A 19,982-nucleotide genomic window follows, 5' to 3' on the forward strand; every position below is an offset into this window, starting at 1 on the left:
TATTATTCTTGTTTTAAGAGCTCAGTGAATGAGCGAGTTGGAAATATGGCAAGACCGCATTGTAAAAACTAAAAACACGTCTGTTTGGGTGTTCTTCATAAATGTGAAATATATATTAGTTGTCCCCTGAGATAAGAATCAGAAATAGCACAAACAACACCTGAAGTAAGTTCGTATAAAATATGTGTATGTTTGTGCATATTGTTATGAGACAGCTCATTACTTTGCCATTGAGATGCATTCTCAACTTTGCTTTTCTTCAAGTCCTTCTCTTATTTTCATGTAGCTACATGAAAACTAAAAGCTTTTCTTCAGCTTCACAGTCTGTTTGAGGTAGAGTGGACTAGAGTCTTGTAGAGGTTTACATCAGATGTCCTCAAGGATTTTTCTGCAAAGACAAAGTACAAACTTTTAGGTGTTTTAAGTAGGAGATTTACATAAAACAAGGTGCTGTTCTTGTTTTTCTGTAGTTACTTTTTTTTTTCTTTTTTTTTTTTTTTTTTTTAAATTAAAAGATGTCTGAACAGTAACTGCAGCACATAACAGGGCAGTAAGGAAGACACTTTTCGTTCTCCATCTTTATAAGTGTTACTTCTATTGCGTATAGTTTACCAACACAGATTTGGAGCATGTCCTGAATGCGATACCTCAATGACTGTATGAATCCAGTTGAGCATCTCTTCCACCTTGCAGTAGACACCAGGCCTGTTCTTTCGTCCACAGCCGACACCCCAGCTCACCACTCCTACCAGATTCCACTGAGAAGAAGAGAAGTGCACCAAAGGGCCCCCACTATCACCCTGGAGTTAAGAGCACAATAAAAAAAAATCATCTTTGAGTGTTTTTCAGATCAAACACATCTGAAAAATAGGAAAAGAGTAAATGACTATAGTGATAGTCTGTTGCAGACATTTATTCACTTGTATTTATAACAAGTGTTTTTTTTTTTGGTTTTTTTTTTTACCTGGCAAGCATCCACTTCCCCCTCCAAGAAACCAGCACAGATCATTCTTGGTGTCACAGTACTACCGTAGACTGTGGGACTTGTGCATACATTCTGGTTTATCAGAGCAATGTCAGCCTTCTGTAGCGAAGGAGAAACCTTACCTGAAAAACAGAAAAAGGGACATCAATTTAGTGTTGAGAGGGTGCAAACTTTTAACCAAGTTAGATTGTTCTCAAGTGGGGCATGGATGTTTCTCACCATTTTCTTCCAAGTATCCCCAGCCTGTTACAACCACTGGTGCACCAGCAGCAAGCCTTAAGTCTTGTGGAGGTAAACAAACAGGTTTTTGCTTTTCTGGAAAACAAACAGTCATTATATACACACATATAATATGTATAATATGGCCGCTAGAGGGCAGATGTGTAAAGCCTACTGAATATTTGTTTGGGAATAAATTTTAGTAAATTTCAATAAGATTTAGGAATAAATTTAAACTACATTAAGTTACTTAGATGACATATTTATGAGTGGAACTAAGTCTAACCTCCCACGGTGATTGGGCTGCTGAGCCTCATAAGTGCTATGTCATAGTCATTTTTTTCTGTATTGTAGTTCCCGTTCAAGATGACCCTGTCCACGTAAGAACCTCCTAATGTGCTCATGTACGTCTGTCCGGACACCACTCTCCAACGACTCAGCTCCTTTTTATTGCTGCAAGACCCAAAAGAAGATGGCAAGAAGGAAGTGGGAAAAGGAATTAATGTCTCAGTTAATAACAACAAGGCCAAATTCAAAGAAAATACTGCACAGGATAACTACTGACCCAGTGAAGCAGTGTGCGGCAGTAACGACCCATTTTGGTGACACCAGCGAGCCTCCACATGTATGTTGGCCACTTTGTTGCAGGCTGACTTGCCAGGGCCAGTCCTCAATGACTGCGTTGGTGCCCCCAATAATACGATCTTGAGAGCCCAACTGTCCACAGTCTGATAAAGAAAGTTAGTTCATTTTAAAGTTCTTTTAAACAAATCTCTGGATTTAAATTTTTTTTTTTTTTTTTAATAAATAGCTTTTTGTCCTACAAACTGACAGCATGATTCAGAGAATGAAGAGATTCTGGTTACTGAGAGTTTAGCTCAGTTGACATGTTTAGGCTTGTCATGGTGAAACTTGTCACATGCTGTCAGCCTCTACTCGTCACTATTCAGCTCCTCTCAGTAACTGCTGAAAAACCTACAAATGTCAGTGATTGCGGTTGCTTGTCTACAGATAAAACTTACCCGAACAAGTCAAAGAGACCACAGATTCAGTTCTGCATACGCTGCTGCGTGGAAAAAGAGTGTTAAAAGAAAATTTGTGGGTGATATTGAACCATACATGGCTGCATAATTAGTAAGGAAATTTAAAAAAAATGTATAAAAGATATTAACACTAGCTGACCTGATTTTACCCCCTACTGAACTATGTCCCATTTTCAGTTCTGCTTTGACTTGGTAAAGTACCCGTTTTGTTTCATATTTTCTGAAGCTGTTAGACCCATAGGGAATGAAAACTGTGACCTTTTCTGTATTTAAGGAACAGCAATAATGAGAATGAACCATTTCACGTACAATTAATATATAGAGGGGAAAACAGAAGAGACCGAAAGTGAAAATCCAAATGAGAAAATGAGAGCTGAAGTGGAAATTTTTCTAGCAGACTCCACATTAACCTGCCCTCTTTATTTTCTATTCAAGATTGCATCCCATTTTAGCTAACTGAATCTGCCTGATGCTTAACAGTAACAGTAAATTTGACACTAAAAATGACATATTAAAATGTCCTACAAGCAACTTGAATCACTTCTAAACAACGGCACATAATAGTCATAAACTATGCAGATCATTTAAACTGACGTGTTGCTTTTCTCACCGGTCTATGGTCGCCTGATGTATGGGTGTCGTCGTGGTCTGAGAGCTGACAGCGGTGAATGCTCCAGTTTTCAGAGAAGATATCAGAGTGTCCACTCTGACCTGGGTGCTCTTGGGTTTACTGTGAGAATGGAGGGGTGTAATGTTAGACTTCAATTGAGGTTGAATTAGTCAAAAATTAAAATTACAACATAATCTAATAGATTTTTTTTAGTGGTTGGTAATCTACTTTGTGTATCCCAGTTGTTTGCAGGCTGTCTGTGTGTGCTCTGTGGTCCAGTTGTCGCTGCACACACTCCGCCAACCCGAACCAGGCCTGTACACTTGCAGGACAAACTTGTCTGAAATTAGGCGCACTAGAAAGAGGGATGATACAGAGAGGAAGAGAAGTCATTGTACGCTTTGTTTTAGTCCGCTGACAAAAGTAAGAAAGTTTCAGGTGTTTGCCTTACCTGGAAATGTTGTATTGACTGTAAAGTGTGACACACACGTAATTTCATCTTCTCCTCCCGTACAGTCATTCTTCCCATCACAGGCTTTGCTTAAAGGGATAAACTTCACTGAGCGTTTGCAGAAGAAGTATTTGCTGTCAATCAGCTGCTTAACTGGAGGAAACAGTGAAGAGTTGGAGGAATAGGGCAGAATACAGGTCAGAAATGTATTTTTGGTTGGATGACATGAAACCTTTTGACAAGTTTCTATATAAACATGGTTTGCACTAATGGAAATATAAAGGAATGACTTCCTTGAAATCCTGTCGCTTAATGATTCTTTGCCATGGAGCCATCATGACCCATGCTTGAGCCTTCAGCATCATCTAGAGAGCTGCAAAAAACTTTCAGTTTTGCGCCCGTTGACGGAAAAGGACGAAATCTGATTTATGTCCTGCAACTTTTTTATGTTTCTCTGCTACAAATCAAATCAATACAGCAACCTGTCAAGCTCTGCACACTGACTCATTCATTTAAAATCCGGTTTGTTGTAGCAGGGAAACCTAGAAAAATTGCAGGACTGTGGCCCTCGACAACCAGGATCCAATATGAAGAAAAAGACTCCGCCAGCCAGTAGCTTAAACGAGAGATACAAAGTACATAGTATTTTAAATGATAAACTGAAGACAAAATACATTATTTTGAATGTAGTTTATCTGCATTATTTTATTGATCAAATTTTCAACTTTTTCCATTTATTATTTTTTGTGCTGTAGCAAAATCTAATATTCTATAGACTTTCATTCTATAAGCCTAATTTCAACTTTCAAACTTGTTCTTACAGAAGCCTGAGGTTATTCCATGGTTATTATGACAGTGTCTTTACAGGTCTAGAAAATCCATTAGACAACTGCAGCTTATTCAGATCCTCTGCTCGAGTCCTCACTAAGATAAAAACAGTGGACCACATCTCAGGTCTTTACATCAGCTGCCTCTGCCAGAGGATGGACATTAAAATTGTGTTGTAACAAAGGGTGAAGAACCCCTGCAGCAGTTTAAAGACAAAAGCAGGATGTTTGACTTACCGAAGTACCCTGCAGTGGCCAGTATGCCCAGTGACAGCACTACTGTCAGGACAGTGAGCAACACTCTCTTCCTCTTAGATGACTTGTCTTTCTGGGGCTTTGCAGCCGTCATTTGTCTTCTGCGGTGGCCTGGTCGTGGAACTGCAGAAAAAGCATGGAGGGAAAAATAGAAGTAAATTGAGAATAATAATAATAATTTTAAAAAAAAGAGTTATTTCTTTCTTCTGTACAACAACATAGTTGCTAAGTATCAGATATGGAATTAATAACAATAGCCTATTGAGAAAACAATTATGACACAAAACAAAGGCTGACTAATAACTTACCTGCTTGCCTGGGATTCAAAGGTGTGGAGCTGCTGTCAGGTAGCACAACAAGTGTCTGAATGCAGAATAACAAAGAGTTACCAGACGCAGTCAGAACAAGTGTTGCTACAGCAGTGTGGCCACAACAATGCATGGCTTTCAAAGAAATGTACAATATGGGTTTGCACGTGTCACAAATGAGGGCTAGGTTTGTCAATGGGCAGTTATACAGTATTTAGTGACAAGTATTATATTTATTTTAAAAACGCAGGCCACAAGTAAAACAGGCATATAATACTAAACAATATCCAGGAAGGAGTCACAGGGAACACCAGCATGAATTTTCTTGTTACACTCATGAGCTTTTTTGGGCATATCAGCTCCTTAACATGCTGCAGGCAGTTATGATATGATCGATTTCCCAAACTCACTATTAAACAAACAGTTCTCCCTGTGTCATATAGTATGACAGTCTCTCTTCTTTGAGTGGTATGGAGAAAACATACCATTATGTTGCAAGGTGGTTGGAAGAAGGGAAGACGCCCTTTAACAACAGGAGGTTAAAGCCTCATGCTTCTTATGTGTCCAGATGTAACTATGGAATACAGTTGCATAAGTGCACATATCTGTGAAGTCTGTATTGACTGCAGAAAAATACTGTATGCGTGCTACAATGTTGCTGTCAAAAATTGCTTCATAGTTAGAGGTTGACAGAAATGTTGTTTACACACCAAGTAATAGAACATTTAGACCTACCTTAAATAACCAGCAATTACATTTAAAGAAAAAACTATTTCAGCTCAAATGTCTTAATGTTTTAAATGTTTTGATCTGACATACAATATATATTGTATCATACGTACAAAGGATTTTTTTTCTCTGTCTCGTTAGGTTTTGCTTACATTCTATCTATGCTGCTAATATAAGCAATATAGTCCCGTGACATAAGCCAAGCTGACAAGAATGAGAAAAAGACCGAAAATTGGCTGCCTACAATCTGAAAAATACCAGTTGCATTGTATGTTTTATGTTGCTCTCCACAATGACTGCATTGTCTGATTGATAGGTAACACATATCTATCAATAGTTTATTAGAATGGTTTACAATCGGAGGGTGGGGGGGGGGGGGGGGGGGGGGGGGCTTTACAAGTTCAGCTCGGTTCATTAACTGTGAGCAGCCACATTAGCTGTGACATGAGGTTACTGCCATATTACTTTTGGTTTCTTATTTGATATGTTGAGCTCAAAAGAGGATTAAAGGTCAATGTTGAATGACTGAAAAGATAATTTACACTTAAACTTCATTTTAACCAAAGAAAGAGTTCTTGTTCAAATATTTATGAGAATTTGCCACTTGTTTGATGCCTTGATAGATGTCCGCTCATCGTCCACTATTGTACAAGCAGGTGGATTCTGTTACCAACAGTAGAACAAGTTAGTTCTCAGGAGAGATTTAACCAATCACCCACAACTTTTAAAATCACACTTTCCAACTACTTAATCTAATCATTGGCACCATTTGGCCACAGCACTTAGCAGCTGTCCCAACAGCAGAACAGTGAATCAAAAACTAGTTACCAGTTTGATGGGTGGTTGGAATTTCTTTGGGAAGCAAGCTAAATCTACAAAGAACCAAAACTGCAACACACAGGGCCTACATGATTTATTTGTTAATGCTCCAAAAACAAACACCTCAGCACACCGTAAGAAGTCCCTAAATAGACAAAGTTTTTTAGCAGCATGAGAAGGACCTTTTTCAATATTAACTGTGGTTATTGTGTACTGACTTATTTTTGTAAGCACATCGTTTATCTTTATTGTAACATTGACATTTAATGATTTAGGAAAGTAATATGTTGACATTTTCTTTATTATTAATCATTCTGTGGCAGGAACATTACTGTTCAACAGGGAAAAAGTCCTCAGTCCAAACAAGCAGAGGGACTATTTTCATTTCAAGCTTTCTAGAAAATGTTTATCCTCAAAGGTTTTACCTAATCTATAACATCACTGACTCAAAATGTGTTTCACATGTTGAAATAGCTCTACAGTAATGCACCTTTCCTGGTACAAAACGGTTACCTGTAATACAGCAGTTTCGCTATTTCTAAGTTGTTATCAGTGAATCATCCATTATCATCAGACAGTGTTAATATGTGCAGTATTTCAGGAAAGCCAAAATCTGTTCATCTTGATGCTCAAGTATCAACTATGAGCTACCAACTGGCTTATTAGGAGATTTGAGCACATGGTGTTTAGTTACACAGTTTATTCGTCTACCTGCTGTTCATTTGTCTTGTCTTTACATTATTTTAATCATAGTTAGAATTACAGAATTGTTTAGCATGATAGATGTAAAATGATGCTTTGTATCTTTAAAAAAAAAGAGAAGGGGTTGTGTACAGAGTACATGGTGATCAACAGAGGACTTTCCAGGACTTTATAACAAAATAAGGAACTAGAAACTGTTTTTTATTTTCCCCACTTCTGCTTATATTTGAATATTCATGAGACACCAGAAACTTGAGTGTATAGACTCAAGAAAGGGACAAAGAATGTTACTAGACAGGTTTTTTTTTCTCTCTCCCTCTCTCTCTCTCTTCCGCCCTTTTTTTTTTTTTTTTTTTTTTGAGAGGAGCTTAATATCCTGATATGAAACGATTAAGTCAATGCTTTGCACAATCATGCTCCCAGGGATGCCTTCACATGCTGCGAGACAAATAACCACAGCTTAGCATTTGGCTGAATGCATCAAACACTGAGGCACTTTGCTCTGTACTCCATATGTTGTGTTGTCAAATCTTTCTCAAATTTCTTTTCACATTTAAACAAGTAATGCCACACTTTTGTGCCTTAAGCCTTGCAGCTCTTGGGTGTGTAACACAAGAACTGTTTTTTCTTACAGTGAATATGCTTTTCTGTTCTGATGATTCATTCATGGCCATATGATTTTCTTTTACATAACATGTGCGGCAATTCTAAGATATCACCTTGTCATGTTTTTAATGACGACCTCTCTCTACTGGTCAAACATTAGGACAAACAGTAAGATATTAGATAATAATTACATTTGAAATATTTCAGCCTTTACACAGTCTTAAAGCAATAAAGTAATTATTAACTGTCAATGAGCTGAATAAATTTGTTCACAGATTTGTATAAAGTATGTGTATATGGAGTAAAGAGGATAAATATGGAAAAAGATCTACAAGCCATGTTGTCTAGAGATGACAAAAAACACCCTGAATACCAGTTATGCTTTCTCATCCCATGATGAACACGATACTCCCTTGGAAACATCACTGTTGACATTATTACCATGACTAATACAAAACATTTATGAACCAGTGCTGTAAATGTACAGGTAGATGCTAACCTGATCATTTTATGTTAAGTCATTTTGACCTTGTAACTGAGTCTAGCCAGCTAACCCAGTGGCAGTGGGAATGGTTCCTGCTCCAGCGGAAGAACAATAACTGGGTCAGTCTTAAAAGATAAAACCCTTGACATGGTTAGTCTTTTGTTTAAAAAAAAGCTTTACTGGATAGTGTTTCTTTAAGCTGAGATGTTGACAAAAGAGCTTCTGCAGAGCTACGCGTGACTTGTTGGATAAGAGGTAATCAACAGGGAAGATCTGGATCGCACATATTGAAATGTTTAGGGGCAGAACCTAATACAGCTGCACTTTTATAAGCCAAACCATTGTGTGGTTAGTTTGGAGTTTTCAAAAAGTTGCAGATTGCAGCACACAAACACCACATACAAGTTGTGGTTAACATATTGGGTAGTGACACTGATATTTGATATATGAGCTGATATCTCAAACAAAAATAGAAAAATACACACGCAAACACACACAGTTGACATTCTCAAAACCAAGAAAGGGACAAACATCTGCTGAATACATAAAAACTCTTTGGTACCAGGTTACAACTGCCAAAAAACTCTAACCATTATGTTTATATAAACTTCTGAAAATGTATTGTTAACAAAGTTAAATCACCCAAATACATTGTGCTTATAAATTAGGTCTACAAAAGATTTTGAGTAGGTTTTCTATCTAATGGTGTTAAAGTTTACAACAACAGTTGTCAGTATTATTGAATCGAGAAACAAATACTATGTTTGTCTATAACACCCATTCCTGCCTCAAAGTCTGCCATCCACCTGTGTGCTGCCACTATTTACACACTTTTATTAGTCTTTTACATGCAACCATATGTGACCTCATTTCGTATGAACATAGCTGTTGTTATGAACCAATACACTGTAAAACAGGTGGGGCAGGTATTAGAAAATAAATCCCCATTTAGTATCACAAGGTTTCCTTCTATCCAGTTCAATAAAAAGGTCATTATCAGGATAATTTTAAATGACTTTCTTTGTGCATGTCAGTCACCTCAATGTCCTTTTCATCATAATTATGTTTTTTCTTCTTTAGTTGCACTCACCCACATGATGTTGTTGTCTTTCCTGGTTAACTGGATCTGCCTCAGGACACAATATAAACTATGCCCTCACTACGTGGAGGTACAGTCCCCCCCCTAACTTGCAGTCCCCTGTACCCTTCGTCCTCTTCCCTTGACTGCTTAACTCCTCTGGTGAAACCTGATTTGATTATGTCTCTTTTTCTTCCCTACTCCCTCCCCTTTTCTTTCTACAGTACTGTAACTAAATCTGGCTTGAAGGATGTCTGACTTGCCCCTCTTCAAAGTCCCAAGGCTTTGATAAAGAGTGGTGTGTAGCGTTGCGTTTCGACGCCACACAGATTTAGAAGTAGTTGCTTTTGAATGACCAAGCCCTGCTGACAAAACAAAACTAAAACCCAGGTAAACTGACGATTCAGCCCTCCTATCTGTGTTGCTATCTGTCTCTTCCTACCTGTGTGCCTTCTACTGTTTGGCCCCTCCTCCCTCATACCTTTCCTGTCAACACTGAAATACTTTTGGGGTTTTAAGTTATTTATATGAGCAAATATTTCTTTTTTCTGTTTTTTTTTTTTTTTTTTTACCCGACCCCTTTGGTTTATTCACAACTTACCTTGTAAAAACGAACATGCAATGTATACTAACAACAAAACAGGAAAATTACTGTGGTAAGTATGTGCAGTAGTATGTCATGAGGGATAGGTGTGTGCCTCACCTGCTTTATTTTGACAGTTTAATTTGAAACCAAAAAAAAAAACACCCAGTTGCTTATTTCCGCCTGTATTGTCAGGAACTAGAGCTTACAGGAATTTTTCCTGTAAGCTCTAACAAACAGAAAAACAGAGAAACAGGAGGAACAACATAACCTCCTTGGTGGAGGTAAACACTTCAAGAGAAGTATCTGTAATCAGACTGTGACTCACGCAAAGTCTCATACAAACACAAAACAAGGTTTTGATGAACTCACTTTATACCATGAAACTGGGATTTAACACAAAAGGTTTGGTGATATAAATGAACTGTGATTAACATTTGCGCTTCATACCATGACATGCCAATTTAAATATTAGATTAGCCCATGAACCAAGAAGTAGACTAATTAAAAATGAACAACTCTTGAAAGATATCACTACTAATCCTGTGGTAGGCACAAGCGCTGTACATCTTTCAAACATAAAATACCAAAAATACAATCAATTTTTTTTATTATTTTACAAATTTACTCCATTTGTTTGTATTAATTTCCCTTCACTAAATTATTTTCCTTCCTCAAAAACAAATAAATAATCCACATGGAAGTCGTACAATACTTGTAATACTTATAATTATCTCTTTCCACCAATAATAATTATAATAATCATAATAATCATAATCATAATGATAATAATTAAAGACTAAAATGAAAAGGACAACTTGCTGATTTGACATTGGTTGGCTTTTCTCAGTCGCAACAGGAACTGACAGTCATAGCCTGAAACTTGTTGGAAAAGGTAAACATTGGTATTTTTTAAATGCCGTCATGGATTTTAACATACAGGTCAACTCCGTGGGACTGCTATATAAAGTATGCTACCATCAAAGCTCTATAAGTTCCTAAATCAGGGGTTCCAAAGTTGGCATTCCAACACACCTGGATTCAACTGGAACCAAATGGATCCAACAGCCAATGAAACTAATGAGTGATTCATTTGAGTCAGCGGTCGGAACAAGGATACATGGAAAACTTGCGGGATTGTGGCCCTCGAGGACTGGAACTGGGCACCTGTGACCTAAATAATTTGCCTTGACTGGAAATTCAGCTTTTTTTCACATGAGTGATTGGATGAGTGCCAGTAATGAAACATGCCTGTGCATGCCAACAAACAGACATAACTACAACCGTAGATTTCAGTCTTTTGTTTTACTTTTGATGGGTTGGATTATACTTCAAAGATGCACTCACAAGGTCAGTGCTTTCAAAATGAAGCCACTGTAAATGTTATTGGACACTGAACACAGATAACTGATGAGAGAGAAAACACATACTAAGACTGTGAGAAAAGAGTGAAAAGGTTGGCTGAAGAGAAGGAGCCATTGTTATAAACAGCAGTTGATTGTGTTGCTTGACCTCAGCTACTGGATGCAGTCATCCTGAAAGCTCATTTCCAACTTTTCTTCACTTGAAGAATTTACCCGACAGCAGCATAAGTTGGCTCATATGAGAACAGTACAAATTTGAAAACAGAAATGGATCTGTAACTGTATGTAGGTTAGTAGGGTTTACAAGTATACACGATTCAGTTTTATACACATAATGTCCCATTCAACAGCCACTGTCAGTTTAGTTATTATTCAGGTTTGCTGTTGCCAAGTTATTCAGAGGCACCACCCTGGTATGAGGAATAGTGGATGCCCTCTTTCTGTATTTGTCTGACTATGACACTATGAGAGGATCTACTTTTAGATACCAACAAGTGTTGCTAAGGGATTAGGAACAGAATTGGTCATTTTATAATGTCATGTATTGACTTATAAGTCCTCTAATCCTGTTGAATTCTAGCAAAGCTAATACTGTTAATCAACAGAAAACAGCACAGTCACATTGTTTACCTTTCGACCCAAATATCTAAAGAGTTGTGGATCATGATAATGAAAAGTTGAAGATTTGTAGGGAATGTTGTTAGAGAACGATCAAAGGTTATTTCTGTTTTAACTGACTTAATAAAACCTCATATTTATCACTCATGCCGAATATAACCTTTCTATTTTTCCCATGCTCTGATTTTCTGGTGGAAAAGTGAAACAAAGGCTAAATTTCACACACATCTGACCAAAAGTGGCCCAGTGGCTGCAGTTGGGTTGGCAAGAAGACAGAAACAATGAAAAAAACTTCAAATAAAGCAAACTAGCAAAAAAAACAAAAAACTATCCACTTTTATTTTAAGGTATTCGTCATCGCTCACATCATTACACTCTTCCTTACCTTCAAAGTAGCTTTCGCTCTGCAGCTCTTTGTCCATAAAATATTGGAAGGTCAGTAAGAAAATTGCTGAGAAAAAATAATCCCAGTGAGTGAAGCAGGGCATTTTTCTCTGACAAGCTTCGGAACCAATATTTATTGTCTCAGTGGGGAACACCCTTCAGATTTCCTTCATCCCACCTCTTTGCCCTCCACCTCCACAGCAAATAAACTCTCTCTCTCTCTATTTGTCTACCCCTCTCTCTCTCTCTCTCTCTCTCTCTCTCTCACACACACACACACACACACACACACACACACACACACACACACACACACACACACTCACTTTTGTGCAAAAACAAATACACCCTGCCACAAAGTTAATCTAAAGGCAAACATTGTGAGTACATCTTAAAAGAAAAGACAGATTAATGATTAACTTCTTCATGTTGCTTGCAGTTCAAAAATCAATGCCTCACTCTCATTTGCAATACACAAGGTTTATGCATTTGACATAAGAGAAATGAGAAAATGACAAATTTTTCCATTTTAAAAGTAAATTTAATATGACCCGAAATAGCTACAATTAAATATACAGTCAAACTCTATTGTAATGAAATGTTTTGAGAGTCATTATTTTCTTCAACCTAAATGCACAGTTTAAAATACAGTAACTATAAAGTCATCAACTTCCTACTGAATCTACTTGTTCAAATTGCAGAGATATTCCGGTTAGATACTGGTGTAAATATTTCATATCTCTTGACTCTCTTTTGGGAACTCGTCTTTAATGATGCTATTGTGTTACCTATCAGCTGCAGTCTATTGAATGAAAAGGATACATTATGAGGAAGTATTTGTAAAGTCTGCTCAGAAATGTGAAGTATACCACTTCTTATGCAATGCAACTTGCCGATGTGTGTCTGTAGCAAGCTATGAGTAATGCGTGAAAATAGATGTTATTATAAGAGGCTTTGTTACCTTGCTAATCTTTTATCATCATTGTCACAATGGATGATCAGTTTACTTCCCATTATGGTGTGGTGGTAAGTTGATATTTTTACTGGAAAATTGGTAACAAAATATTATCAATTTTTTTCCTTTAACTTACAGTAACTGCAAGCTGTTTGCTGTTAAGCCCATTTTAACAGATCATTGTCAAATTTTGGTGTCCCTGTGCTTCTAGGAATCACCATGAAACTCCAGATACTGTACCAATGAACGAGAACAAAATCCACAGGAATCAGGAGAGACAGTAGTCACAAGACCACAACTTTTTTTTTCCATTATTTCTCACATCTGCTCACTCTGTTTTCTTTTTATTGTATTTGATACCAAATAAGTATACCAATATTTGAGTAAGGAAAACAGTTTTACAGAGTTCTATTTTGCCTTATCTTCTTCAGCCTCTTAACTTATGCCAGCTCTCATTGAAGAAGTCATTTTGACTCTTAAACTCTTAACAAAGAGTCGTATGATCTTGGTTAGACTATATGCAATAATTGTAAAAACTTGACATTTGTAATTCTAGGGTAAATAAAGATTGATTTAAAAAAAGAGAAAAAAAAAACAGAAGGACAGGTTAGGGAAAGAGTCTTGTGATCAATGTTATGTCACCTGCAAAGTAAGAATAAATACAAAACAATTAGATCAGTTATGATGACACAGAGAGAATGTTTACCAAATGCGTCATCATTTATATTAGGTTTCCAGTAGGTCACAGCAAGGGGTTGGACCATTGCAAAGTTGTTATTATTTTTTCCCAAAAGGAAGCACTGTGCATTTACACTGTAAACTCACCAAGACTGCCTGTTTTTTGCCTGTTTTAATCTATAGCCCTTTTTATTTTGTGGAAAATCTTTGTTTTTGTCTTGGACTGTCCCCATTTGAAAATTGAGCAGCGCTCTCTCTCAGTAAGCAATTTGTGGAGAGTGTTGGGTCATCTGCAAGAATATGTCCCAAACTGTTTTTGGGGAGGGAGGGAGAAGGAGAAATGCAGACACACACTTTAACTTATGCGTCATCTTCTCCATCAGTTTGTGAATCACTACTAGCTGTGCCAGAGCCTCTTGGATAAGAGGACTGTCATCAGTGGTAGGAGGAGCTTCAGCTGCAATGTTACTGGCGGTAAAAACAAATGGTATAGGCTTCTGATGCTCATAGCTGACGCTGGACACACAGATGCCGTTGCCAAAGTTCCAGTAATAAAAGCTTGATAGCTTTGGCAGCTTTGAAATTGACTGCTGCCTTTGGTCCTTCATGTTTTTTTTTGTGTGCTACTTTTTGATTTCTTTTACCTTTTGTTTGTTTGTTTGTTTTGGATTTACCTGCCATTACCATTTCCACATGAGAGCAGTGCAGTGTGATACATAACACGGAATAGTCCATACTGACTGAAGAGGGTGCACAGTTGATAGAAAGACCATCAAACATGAGTAATTGATCAAATTAAATATTCTGATGGTGCCATTGTGAAGTGATTTGGACTGAAATACAGGAAAATGGGGACAAAATATAAAGAAGGCATTTTGGGAGCCTCAGACAAATGCCTGTTTTGCCTAATAGTGCTGTCTCCCTCTGACTCAGTGCTCCCCTACCTGCAAAACACTTTTAGAATGTCCACAATGTTCTCTAACCCTTCATTTGCTACATAGCAGACTAAATAGTGCACTCATTCTGTTGGCGATTTGAACACAAACTGGTTATTTCCATGTTGTTGCTGATCATTCAACTACCAGCTGTTACCATGGCAACCACAGTATGCAAATATGTTCTAAAACTAATCCAAACTTCTGTGAAAATATTTCCTCACATTATCTTTTATTATTTCTATGTTGCATACATGTTTAAAAAAAAAAAAAAAACTATACAAAATAAATGGTGTAAGGTATTTTTGTAACCTGCTTCAAATGCAAATTTGAATAAATATGAAACAAAAAAGGATTTAATACAATATAAAACTTTTAATAAAATATAAAACTTTTTTCAACATAAGTTTAGATTGGCCTGCGACCCTGAACTGGATTAAGCGGTTTGGAAAATAAATGAATAAATGAATGAGTTTGGAATGGATTTGGAACAACGCATGGTGATTGCTGTGGTGACAGTCAGTAGTCATGTGAGCTGCGACAAGAAGAATATATATATATATATATATATATATATATATATATATATATATATATATATATATATATATATATATATATATATATATATATATATATATATATATATGTATAAATATGTATGTGCGTGTGTGATAACCACAGAGTTGGATGCACCACCTCCACCCTCCACCCCCCACCCAAAAAAAAAAAATCCCTGTGTCATGCTTTTGACATCAAGCTCACAACTTCATACAATATATGCTTATATTGTATGCACAAAAGAACACTTAAATCCATTTGGTAGACACTAGGATATTTGTATTTGAAACAAAGTGACAGTATTTGAATCTATGAATCCATGAAATTCGTGAACTGACCTTGAGGCAAAGTTTGAAATAATTATTTCACAAATAATAATTAAATAACATATATTTCACAGCTCAATGACAGATATGGGCTATGCTACTGCAAAAATTATAGCATCCTGTCGATCAGTGCACATGACAGATGAGCATTACACATGTTAATAAATGGAAGGTATCTAACTATCTGTCAAATCTACCTTTTGATACCTACATTTGTGGTTAGACCCATGATGTCAGAGTCTTGCTAAATAACAGGAAGCTTGCCATCACTCAGCAGAGATAAGGTCTTGTGAATTAGTAAAATGTGTTTCACAACTGTCGCTAAATAACTTTGAGCTTATTTTAAACAGATTTGTCACTGCTTGGCTACTCCACATGCGTTCTTTGCCTATGAAACTGTATGCCATTTTCATGACATGTTTGTCAAAAGCTCTCTTGCATTTTCAGAAATCAACTATGTAGGCAAATAAAAGTAGAAGTATTCACTTCAGGGGCAGTTTTTCTGAGGACACTACTGTTTGAGAAAACACAGTAAATGCTTCATTAAATTCAGTTTTATTCAGTACTAAATCACAATTTTGCCATTCTCAAGATACTTAAGTTTGAAAACAAACAAACAAAATTGCCAAAGATTCCTTTGAGCAAGTACTGGTGAAAGTATCACATTCCTGATGCATTCAAAATATAATGACAAATTATATGTAACTACATTTTTAGTGACAGAAATTTATGAGATGGAGTTCTTCAAGAAAGATTAAATAGAACAGCAAGTTAGCATCAGTGTATATTGTATATTGATTTTTAAACATCATTTATTGCAAAATGTGCAGATGATTTGTTCTTAACTCAGATGTGTTTGTTTCTTTATGACTCAGGTTTGATGTGGTTTTCACCAGGGGTCTGATTTATTAAACAGTGAGCATGGCTCACTGCATGGTGTGCAGTCAGGGTGGGCAAGATAGGCAGTGCCTATTCAAGGCAGAAACAATTAAATGGATGATAAAAAATAATATTTTCAGATAATAATTTCCTAAAACCTGTAGTACCTGTCAATTTGAAAGTGATGTCATTTAGTCCTTTTCATAACTCAAGAATTACTCCACAGCACCTCCTCCTGGCCAGACAGAGAAGCTGAACAGCTGAGCCTTGTGCTGTACGATCAAGGTCACGTCCTCTAATGAAAGCACAGCCTCTTCCTCTCATACCATCGAAACAATCTGTGTTCGCATATGTGCAGTCATTTCTCCCATATAGCGGTACACTGCCTTTTTACGTTACTGCACTGTGCCAATGGTCTATATACCTGCACAGAGAATTAGTGAATGGATGTTTCACTCTCAAAGTTGGTTGACTTGCTCACCAGTGGGAATCCTCTGCTAGTGAGGCTTAAACAAATTCCCCATCTTTCTTTTGAGGAAAAATGTCAACATATGCTACTAGTTGTGTAAACATACAAAGTAAACAGCGTGGGGACTGCTATTGTAAAATTTAGCTAGCATTTTCAAGTGTATTATTGTTGTCATATGATCTTTATTGTGTTAGATTAAGGAGGCACTTCTCAGCCTACACATTTAAATGATCATTCCTGTGTCAGTTTGCGACTGTGCTTACCTAACCCTTGAGCTCATGGCACTTGATTGACTGCACACATGAGCCAAAATTGGCACGCGCCAAAAAACTATAGATCTATAAAAAGTAATTTACTTGTGCCTGCAGCAATTAGGGAGCTTTCTGTGCTCTGATTGGACAGTTTGATTAGTCACCATCCAATCAGATAGCAGTATAAGGACAGGGACAAATTCACAATGAACTTATACTCTTGCATTCAGAAAGGTGATTTGCCTCTGTGAACAGGGTGTTTAAAAAAGAGCATCTATTTATTTATTTATTTGCAGAACGACCAAACTTGATTTACAAATATAAACTATGAATGATTTGCAAGAATTAATTTGCAGCTCTGATGAGTGTCAGATGTCTTGCAGGACCGAAGTTACCCCTCTTTTACCCCGGTCTTTAGTTCTAGAGGCAAAATGGAGAGAGATCAAAAGGCGAAAAAGAATGGTGGAGTAGCGAGACAGTGGCTCAAAAAGAAAAACACACTGGTCACGAATGCAGCAAAGTGCTGTAAAATAACATAACTGACATGTTTGTTAGTAAGCAAGCAGTTAAGACATTAAACACTGGTGGTGACAATCATCCAGCATATATATATATATATATATATATATAAGTGTGTGTGTGTGTGTGTGTGTGTGTAGAAAGAAAGAACTGCATGTAATGTAAAAATGGCCAATTAATGAATCTGAATTTTTCCTTACAAAGATGGAGATTAGAACAGTGTCAGCACTGTCAGCAGCACTAGTGCTGCAAGGGGTCATGCAGTCACAGTCGTGGTAGACTGCACCAGTGAGGTATTAGAACTTAAGGTACAATTTATGGACAAACCAAATATGCAGACAGTACTATTAGAAGGATTTGTGTTTTAGCTAGGATGATCAGTATGCAATTAAATTTACAAGTGTAGATTATTTAAAGTGTTTATTGCATTATGCAAAGCAACCAAATGCACTGAGTGAGAGAGTGAGAGAGAAAGGTACAGGGAAAGATAATGACTGTATAACTTTTCCTTCCTTTCTTTTGTTATTCACTGTGACTGTTGTATCATATTCTAAATATCTTTCTGTGTGTGTTTGAAGTTTGTTTGTTCAGTACAGAGACTAAACCTAGATCAGCAGTGCACAACCTGTGTACCTTTAACTTGTGATATTATACAATGCTTGACACAGAAATTAAATGTATAACTGATGTGGTTCTTATTAGATTAGAAATAAATTTAGTCTCAATCTTTAGTTTAGGTGAACATGGTGTAAGATATTTTGTTTGGTCTTCTTCTACACTGTCAAATGTGCAGGCTGGACATTAAGCAACGTATTAGAAGATTAAATAGAATCTCAGTTTATGTGATTTGGGTAAAGTTTATTGTAGCACAACAGAAACATTTATTTTTAATTGGAGAAGAAACAGAAAAAGCTATGTGTGGGAGCACGTTTAGCATTTGTTTTATTATTTTACATTGTTACATCAGTAGGCACTCAGCATAACTCACTTTTGGTGTTTTACGTTAATTGGGTGGTGGTGGTCTGGGATGGTATAAAATCCCTGGCCTGAATTACTGTCCCAGTCCGCCCCTGACAGATACTGACATCTATAGGGAGTCATACATTAAAGTTAGCTTGAAATAAAGCAACTTATTGAACCCTAAAATGTAAAACATTGTTGTTCCTTTGTAAGTTTGTTCTGTACATGAACAATCAAAATGTGGAGTGGCTGAGTCTTGCAATATGAACTACAAATCACTTTTAATGTCTTTTTTGTCAACATTGCTTCGCCCACAAATGATGTTTTGAATCTATTTCTAAAAAAGCAGAAATTTCAAAAGAGTTTTTTGGGAATATTTTTAACCAAGATCGCTGAAAATGTCATGTTTTTGCAGGAGGAAATATATTGGAGTGGAAAGCTTGCCAGGTGCAGCAACAGTAACTTCGCTTAGCCAAGGATCAATTAATTTGAGGTGAAATAAGCTGAAAGAGCGAGAGGAGTATTATTTAACTCCTCACTGACTTCATTATTAATTGTCCTTGTCTTCAAAATGTCCATGTGTCAGAGTTTACATACAGGTGCACACATTGTCTCATCACATTTGTTTTTATAGATCACAACTTTCCATGCAGAGTCACCAATGCCACTTTCAGGCCCTGTTTTGTGTGAACACAACACTTAACAATGAAACACCAGGTGTTTGCTCTCAATTTTTTCTGCATTGATGAAGAGATGTAATAACCTGGACATCCAGCAGGATTCCCAATGCACCACCTGAATTAGGTGTGTCATCATTTGCTTGTCTTTCACTTTAAAGGTACTGATCGAAAAAGGGTGTGTCCTTACCAAAAGTCATCATACAGATGTCTACAGGCAAAACTGGTTTTTCTGTTGCCATAGACAAAAACTTAGCAGAATGTCTCTGTCTCTTCTAGCTTCCAATCAAAATAAAGAGGTGAACGGCTTGGAGTTTGCATGTGTTAGCTTTTAAAGCATGGCTGAAGAGGTTATCAGAGGCATTTTGTTCTATTGTTTGCTAATGAAAGGAGGGTAAGAGGCAGTTAGGACCCAGAAAGAAGATGGACCGGTTTAAAAGCATGACTGGTATGTTGACATGGCAGGCAGACGTCAACCAAAACGGAAGACGAGAGAGCATGCTGTTGTGGATCTTCACAGTTAAGACAAGTCATTTCATGAAAACTGATGTCAAATAATTAAGCGACAGAGTTTAACACCAAAAAAACAAGGAGAAAAGAGATACAAGCAGTCATCCTGGCTTGTCAGCTATGGGGAACAGTGGTAAGAATTTTTCTGTTCTGCTAAACAAAGAGTGGGATATGCTAGTAGTTTCCAGGAACTGCTT

General features: G+C 37.0%; 1 protein-coding gene across 1 annotated transcript in view; it reads right to left on the reverse strand.

The window, feature by feature from the left end:
• Nucleotides 1-376: 376 nt before the first annotated feature.
• Nucleotides 377-19,982, reverse strand: part of LOC306760164 (uncharacterized protein) — a gene marked incomplete at both ends in the record, with an annotated part of 29,459 nt that continues 9,853 nt past the window's right edge. Inside the window, 12 exons of the mRNA XM_079245956.1 lie at nucleotides 377-388; nucleotides 648-800; nucleotides 965-1,107; nucleotides 1,205-1,300; nucleotides 1,491-1,657; nucleotides 1,770-1,932; nucleotides 2,227-2,270; nucleotides 2,858-2,977; nucleotides 3,086-3,212; nucleotides 3,309-3,461; nucleotides 4,373-4,513; nucleotides 4,699-4,753. Of these exons, the coding sequence (XP_079102082.1) occupies nucleotides 377-388; nucleotides 648-800; nucleotides 965-1,107; nucleotides 1,205-1,300; nucleotides 1,491-1,657; nucleotides 1,770-1,932; nucleotides 2,227-2,270; nucleotides 2,858-2,977; nucleotides 3,086-3,212; nucleotides 3,309-3,461; nucleotides 4,373-4,513; nucleotides 4,699-4,753 (1,374 nt within the window). The remainder of the gene's footprint in view (nucleotides 389-647; nucleotides 801-964; nucleotides 1,108-1,204; nucleotides 1,301-1,490; nucleotides 1,658-1,769; nucleotides 1,933-2,226; nucleotides 2,271-2,857; nucleotides 2,978-3,085; nucleotides 3,213-3,308; nucleotides 3,462-4,372; nucleotides 4,514-4,698; nucleotides 4,754-19,982) is intronic.

The sequence above is a fragment of the Telmatherina bonti genome, assembly GCF_933228915.1.
Source record: "Telmatherina bonti genome assembly, chromosome: 9".
In the NCBI taxonomy this organism is placed as follows: domain Eukaryota; kingdom Metazoa; phylum Chordata; class Actinopteri; order Atheriniformes; family Telmatherinidae; genus Telmatherina; species Telmatherina bonti.